Genomic DNA, 7,500 nt, shown 5'->3' with positions numbered 1-7,500 from the left:
CTGGTTCGATCCCCACCTACTACCAACCACGTCACGTCCATCGTGTCCTTGAGCGAGACACTTCACCCTTGCTCCTGATGGGTCGTGGCTAGGGCCTTGCATGGCAGCTCCCTCCATCAGTGTGTGAATGGGTGAATGTGAAAATAGTGTCAAAGCGCTTTGACACTTGAAGGTAGAAAAGCGCTATACAGGTATGAAGAGGGGTGGGAGGGGCGTGGCCTTCGGGCCTGCCGGTGAGTAGATTGCCCAGCTGGGCCCTGGTAATCCAATCACCTGTCGCCTTTATTAGCAGCATTACCTTCTTGGCCCACGAAATTCACCTCTCATCCTCAGTCACTAATCTGGGTGTTAAAATGGACCCTCACCTGACTTTTGAGGCTCAAATAAAACAAGTCCTCCTTCTACCAACCCAGGAACATTGCCAAACTTTGCCCCTCACTCACTCTCTTTGATGCCGAGAGGCTCGTCCACGCTTCTGTCTCCTCCAAGCTCAACTACTGCAACGCACTTCGGGTCGGGATCCCCAGCAAGAACACTCAGAATAGTGCTGCTAGGATCCTGATGAGAGTGCGGAAATACGACCATATCACACCAACTCTAAAATCCCTTCACTGGTTTCCTGTTCCACTCAGAATTGAATACAAACTCACCCTGCTAACTCCCCAGTGCCTATATGGAAATGCCCCTCTTTACCTCAAAGAATTACTCACCCCCAAATCCTCCACTATGGACTGGACTCTCACTATTATGTTAGATCCATTATAGACCTGACTCTCACACTATTATGTTAGATCCACTATGAACTGGACTCTCACACTATTATGTTAGGTCCACTACGGACTGGACTTACACTATTATGTTAGATCCACTATGGAATGAACTCACACTATTATGTTAGATCCACTATGGACTGGACTCTCACTATTATGTTAGATTAACTATGGACTGGACTCCCACACTATTATGTTAGATCCACTATGGACTGGACTCTCACTATTATGTTAGATCCATTATAGACCTGACTCTCACACTATTATGTTAGGTCCACTATGGACTGGACTTTCACAATATTATGTTAGATCCACTATGAACTAGACTCACACTATTATGTTAGATCCACTATGGACTGGACTTTCACAATATTATGTTAGATCCACTATGAACTGGACTCACACTATTATGTTAGATCCACTATGAACTGGACTCTCACACTATTATGTTAGGTCCACTATGGACTGGACTTACACTATTATGTTAGATCCACTATGCATTGGACTCACACTATTATGTTAGATCCATTATAGACCTGACTCTCACACTATTATGTTAGATCCACTATGGACTGGAGTCCCAAACTATTATGTTGGATCCACTATGGACTGGACTCTCACACTATTATGTTAGATCCACTATGAACTGGACTCTCACACTATTATGTTAGGTCCACTATGGACTGGATTTACACTATTATGTTAGATCCACTATGCACTGGACTCACACTATTATGTTAGATCCATTATAGACCTGACTCTCACACTATTATGTTAGATCCACTATGGACTGGAGTCCCAAACTATTATGTTGGATCCACTATGGACTGGACTCTCACTATTATGTTAGATCTATTATAGACCTGACTCTCATTCTACTATGTTAGATCCACTATGAACTGGACTTTCACACTATTATGTTAGATCCACTATGGACTGGACTCACACTATTATGTTAGATCCACTATGGACTGGACTTTCACAATATTATGTTAGATCCACTATGAACTGGACTCACACTATTATGTTAGATCCATTATAGACCTGACTCTCACACTATTATGTTAGGTCCACTATAGACTGGACTCTCACTATTATGTTAGATTCGTAATAGACCTGACTCTCACCATAATATGTTAGATCCACTATGAACTGGACTCTCACTATTATGTTGGATCCATTATAGACCTGACTCTCACACTATTATGTTAGATCCACTATGAACTGGACTCTCACACTATTATGTTAGGTCCACTATGGACTGGACTCACACTATTATGTTAGATCCACTATGGACTGGACTCCCACACTATTATGTTAGATCCACTATGGACTGGACTCACACTATTATGTTAGATCCATTATAGACCTGACTCTCACACTATCATGTTAGATCCACTATGAACTGGACTCTCACACTATTATGTTAGGTCCACTATGGACTGGACTTACACTATTATGTTAGATCCACTATGAACTGGACTATCACACTACAACAAACAGGCTAACCTCAAAGGACAAAGCTACGAACTATGGGACACCTGACTTTCTGCTCCGCTTCTCCCAGTCTGTGGAACGCTCTCCCTGACCACCTGAGGGCACCTCAGACTGTGGATGCTTAAAAAAAGGCTTAAAAACCCTTCTTTTTAAAAAAAAAAAAGAAAAAACTTTTTTATAGATATATGCATACTAGTTCTAGCTATGAGGCTGTTCTAGTTTTTATATTTTATTTATTTTTATTATTATTTTTTATACACTGTAGCCTTTTGAGGTTGTTTGCTCAATGCGAAATATCCAACGTGTCTCTTTTCTTAAATAAATCCACGATTTGCCTGAGTGGATGGACAAAATACAATAGGGGTGGGGGGGGAATAAATCTTAAATTAAATGCTCAATTAATCTGAAACTCGTTAGCCCGGCTAATGACACACACCTGTTCCCTTCGCAGATGTGGACGAGTGCGTCCGGCAGCGTCCTTGCGCTCAGCAGTGCGTCAACACGGCGGGGAGCTTCCGATGCGCCTGCAGGGCCGGCTTCGACCTGTCCGCCGACGGTCGCTCCTGCCACCGCCCGCTCCCGGCCTCCGGCGACGCTCCGACAGCAGGTGGGCGGTACACTTTTACTGGAGACGACCACAGCGAAGGCGAGGAAGACGACGGAGAGATCGCAGCCAGCTTTGCGGCCCATTATTACTTTTGGTACGCGCTATGCCACTCTCAACTCGTACCGTGAGTAATAATGCACCGCGACTGGCGCCCTCTGCTGGCGCGTTGAGGATGTGGCTGTTTATCCCGTTGCCTATGGCAACCACAAACCCCCCCCCCCCCCCCAGCCCCCTTCCTCCTCCTGGTATGGTAGGTGCAAATGGTCCTTGAGATATGAGCAGATGTTCTGGAGCCTAAAAAATATAAGAACAAATTAAAGCTGCAAGCAGCGATGGACGGGACCGACTTTTGCTGGTGTTTTCTGCCTTTACCCATTCAACATATCTTTCCCTGCACTTTACCTACCTTCCCTGTATCCTGGGGTCACACTGGGGCTTCTTTCTTTCACCCATACATGCTGGTGCTTCCTGCCATCACCCAGACAACATATCTTTACCTGCACATTACCTACCTTCTCTGTATCCTGGAGTCAAACTGGTGCCTCCTTTCACCCAGTCAACATATCTTTACCCGCACACTACCTACCTTCTCTGCATTGTGTGGTCACGCTGGTGCTTCCTGCTTTTAAGCGGCCATCTTGAGACGGCAGCAGCGCAGCAGTTCTTTGAAGGCTCGTAAAATCAAAACCGGAGCAGTTAGGAAAACTTTTTGTGCAACTTTTAATCAGAAGGGTTCAATCTCTCTCCTGTGCGGGTTTGAAGCCGACACAACAAACGCGCTCAGAGGAGATAATGTTTGAAAAAAGGTGACGGGTTTTTACAAAACTTTTGTTTTGAAAGGGTGATTGCCAACTTCCTGTTGATTTTTACTGAAGGATGTCAATAAATGGGGCTTCACGGTGGTAGAGGGGTTAGTGCGTCTGCCTCACAATACGAAGGTCCTGCAGTCCTGGGTTCAAATCCAGGCTCGGGATCTTTCTGTGTGGAGTTTGCATGTCCTCCCCGTGAATGCGTGGGTTCCCTTCGGGTACTCCGGCTTCCTCCCACTTCCAAAGACATGCACCTGGGGATAGGTTGATTGGTAGCACTAAATTGGCCCTAGAGTGTGAATGTGAGTGTGAATGTTGTCTGTCTATCTGTGTTGGCCCTGCGATGAGGTGGCGACTTGTCCAGGGTGTACCCCGCCTTCTGCCCGATTGTAGCTGAGATAGGCGCCAGCGCCCCCCGTGACCCCAAAAGGGAATAAGCAGTAGAAAATGGATGGATGGATGTCAATAAATGAAATGTGGGTCTAAGTGAGACCTACATAGAGGTGTTTGTTTCATGTCTCTACGACATTCCTAACGGAAGTTACAAGCAGGTTTGTCTGTGTTTTCTTCCCTAGAGCGCAATTTTGAGGTTTTTTTTGTTTTTTTTTATTAGACCGCAATTTTCGCCAGTCCTGATGTGTGTGTCGAGTTTGGTGAGTTTTGAAGCATTTTAAGGGGGTCAAATTACAGCTCAAAGAGGCAAAAATGACATTTTTTAAGAAACTTTTGTTTTGAAGGGGTAATTGCCAACTTCCTGTTAATTTTCACTGAGGGGTGTCAATTAATTAAATGTAGGTCTAAGTGAGACCTACATAGAGGTTTTTGTTTCATGTCTACAAGCAGTTTTGTCTTGTGTTTTCTTCCCAAGAGCAGGTTTGTCAGTGTTTTATACCTAGGGGGCGCTAGAGCGCAATTTTGAGTTTTTTTTTTTTTTTATTAGATCTCAATTTCCGCCTGTCCTGATGTGTGTGTCGAGTTTGGTGAGTTTTGAAGCATTTTAAGGGGGTCAAATTGCAGCTCAAAGAGGCAAAAATGAAATTTTTTAGGAAACTTTTGTTTTGAAGGAGTTTTGCCAACTTCCTGTTGATTTTTGCTGAAGGGTGTGAGTGTAGGTCTAAGTCAGACCTACATAGAGGTTTTTGTTTCATGTCTCTACGACATTCTTACCGGAAGTTACAAGCAGTTTTGTCTGCTATAGCGCAATTTTAAGTTTTGGGGTTTGGTTTTTTGATTAGATCGCAATTTTCGCCAGTCCTGATGTGTGTGTAAAATTTGGCGAGTTTTGAAACATGTTTAAGGGGTCAAATTACAGCTCAAATAGGCGGTGGTGTAATAATGATAAAACCTTAGAAATAAAATAGGGTCCTCTATCCCAAAGGGACATTCGGTCCCTAAAAATAAATCAAGGTCAGCACATTCTGCAGCTTCTGACGAGAGCTTTCAGTAATGGAGCAGATCGGGGAAAGACCTCACCTCCTATTTTTAGAGACCTCTCTCCCACAGTCCCGTACCTTTGGAGGCGCTCCATTCCCTTACAGACGTCTCCCTCCTGTCGCTGCAGGCGGACGCTTCAGCCTTCAGGGTAACATGTCGGAGGAGGTGCGCAGCCTGAGGAGCCGGGTGGAGCTTCTGGAAAAGGTACCGGCAAGGTTATCCCTCACGCACGCCGTTCTCCTCTCACGCTGCGTCCTTTCCAGACGCTGCAGTTGGCGCTGGCACCGTACGGCAACGTCTTCCCCCTGTCGCTGGACGAGGGCGCGTCCGAGACCAGCGTGCTGTCCCACTCCTTCCAGCAGCTGGACCGCATCGACTCACTCAGCGAGCAGATCGGCTTCTTGGAGGAGCGCCTGGGAACCTGTGAGTGACACACGCAACAAGTCTGAAAACTTTTGAAGAATGAACGTTTAGGGCAGGGGTGTCCAAACTGAAAAATCAATCCAATCCAATCCAATCCACTTTATTTATATAGCACATTTAAACAACAATAAAGTTTCCAAAGTGCTGCACAGCCATGTTAAAAACAATATTATGCTCCACCAATGACTGAATAAAACAAAAAATGAATAAAAATAAAAACAATATAAAAAAAATATGATTAAAAACTATTTTAAAGGGTAAAATCAATTAAAACAGTAAAATAAAAATAAAAGTGTATAAAAAACACAGAGGACAACAGAGGACCACACAACTCACGTAGTGTTAAAAGCCAAAGAATAAAAGTGGGTCTTAAGACGAGACTTAAAACACTCCACTGTGGAAGCAGTTTGAACATGGAGGGGCAGAGTGTTCCAGAGCTTAGGGCCGACCACAGAGAAGGCCCTGTCTCCCCTGGTCTTAAGTCTGGTCTTGGGCACCACGAGCTGGAGCTGGCTTTCGGACCTCAGAGCGCGCGCAGGAATGTAAATTTGGATGAGGTCCGAGATATATTGAGGTGCCAGTCCATGTAAAGATTTAAAAACAAACAGCAATGTTTTAAAATCAATTCTAAAATGAACAGGGAGCCAGTGCAAACTCTGAAGAATTGGGGTTATATGCTGGCGTTTCCTGGCCCCTGTTAAAAGTCGTGCTGCTGCGTTCTGGACTAACTGCAACCGGGAGAGAGCTTTTTGGCTAATGCCAGCATAAAGTGCATTGCAGAAGTCCAGGCGACTTGAAATAAAAGCATGCACGACTTGTTCAAAAAGGTTAAAAGATAAAAACGGTTTAACCTTTACTAAAAGATGAAGGTGATAAAAACACGATTTTAAAACACCATTGACTTGTTTGTCTAGTTTAAAATCGCTGTCTATAGTGACGCCAATCAGAGCGTGCTGGGGCCATTTTGATATTTTTCTGTTTCCAAAACCAATACATATACGAATAGACATACGTACATGCAGTGGCGGAGCTAGACTTTTATCCTTGGGGTGGCCAAGGCTATTTCAGGGGGTCCACAGACTATAACAATTAATTTTTTTCTTGACTTATCAATTGCAATCGGCGCGGCAAATGTTGAAATGTACATACTAAGCACACAGGAGATGAGATGTATGTATGTATAATTTGCAGTTTATTAACAATGCAGAAAATGTAAAACACAACTTGGCAACTTAATTACTGAGCTGAGCATGTGACTGTTTCTGTCTATGCTCCGACCTGGTGAAGATGGGCTGTGCTGTGTTGTGAGTTCTCCCTCCCGACTAGTTCCAGGAAGGGAGCTGCCATCTTTTTCTTCTGTGTCTAATGGAACTACATTGCATAAAAATGAAAATATTAGTGTAAGCAAAATTAACATACAACCACCATCAAAAAACAACACACATCAGTAACCAACACTTCAAAATGTCTAAAAATAAACTTAGGGTTTCCTACACATTTGAAATTTCCAGACCCTAATTCCCAGACTTCTCAGTAAAAAAAAATATTCTAAAAAAGAATCCAATAATTTGTGACATTTGAGATGAGTATATCATGTGAATAAATTATGCAATTCATCATGGAAATCATTTATCATTATTGAATTTGTATGCAATTAAGTCAAATTATTTCCAGAAGATTGTAGATAGGCAGTGTATGCAAAGTAATTAACCCACAAATCTTAAGATAACCCAGATAAGTATAAATCTATTTCCATATAATTGTTTCCATCTTCTATATTCCTACAGACCGGGAAATGTAGAAAATCCAAACTTTCCATACTAGAGTAGGAACCTTGTAACTTCAAATGACTTAAATGAGCATGTGACTGCTTCTATGCTCTGACCTGGTGATGATGGGCTGTGTGCATCACATTCTCTCTCCTCCTGACTCGTCCCAGGACTGCTGGCAGACCTGAATC

At 43.4% G+C, this 7,500-nt stretch overlaps 1 protein-coding gene across 3 annotated transcripts in view; it reads left to right on the top strand.

The window, feature by feature from the left end:
- The window catches only part of egfl7 (EGF-like-domain, multiple 7), a 31,104-nt gene that overhangs the window by 17,975 nt on the left and 5,629 nt on the right, over positions 1-7,500 (top strand). For 2 of the 3 annotated variants that reach the window (XM_061908046.1, XM_061908047.1), the window contains exons 6-8: positions 2,719-2,874; positions 5,245-5,321; positions 5,381-5,540. In XM_061908046.1, the coding sequence (XP_061764030.1) occupies positions 2,719-2,874; positions 5,245-5,321; positions 5,381-5,540 (393 nt within the window). Of the gene's footprint in view, positions 1-2,718; positions 2,969-5,244; positions 5,322-5,380; positions 5,541-7,500 lie in introns of those variants that run through there. The other variant, XR_009807786.1, reaches the window with a different exon arrangement.

This window comes from Nerophis ophidion, linkage group LG08 (genome assembly GCF_033978795.1).
Source record: "Nerophis ophidion isolate RoL-2023_Sa linkage group LG08, RoL_Noph_v1.0, whole genome shotgun sequence".
Taxonomy (NCBI): domain Eukaryota; kingdom Metazoa; phylum Chordata; class Actinopteri; order Syngnathiformes; family Syngnathidae; genus Nerophis; species Nerophis ophidion.
Note: the sequence above shows the minus strand (reverse complement) of the source record. Positions and strands in the feature narration are given on the sequence as shown.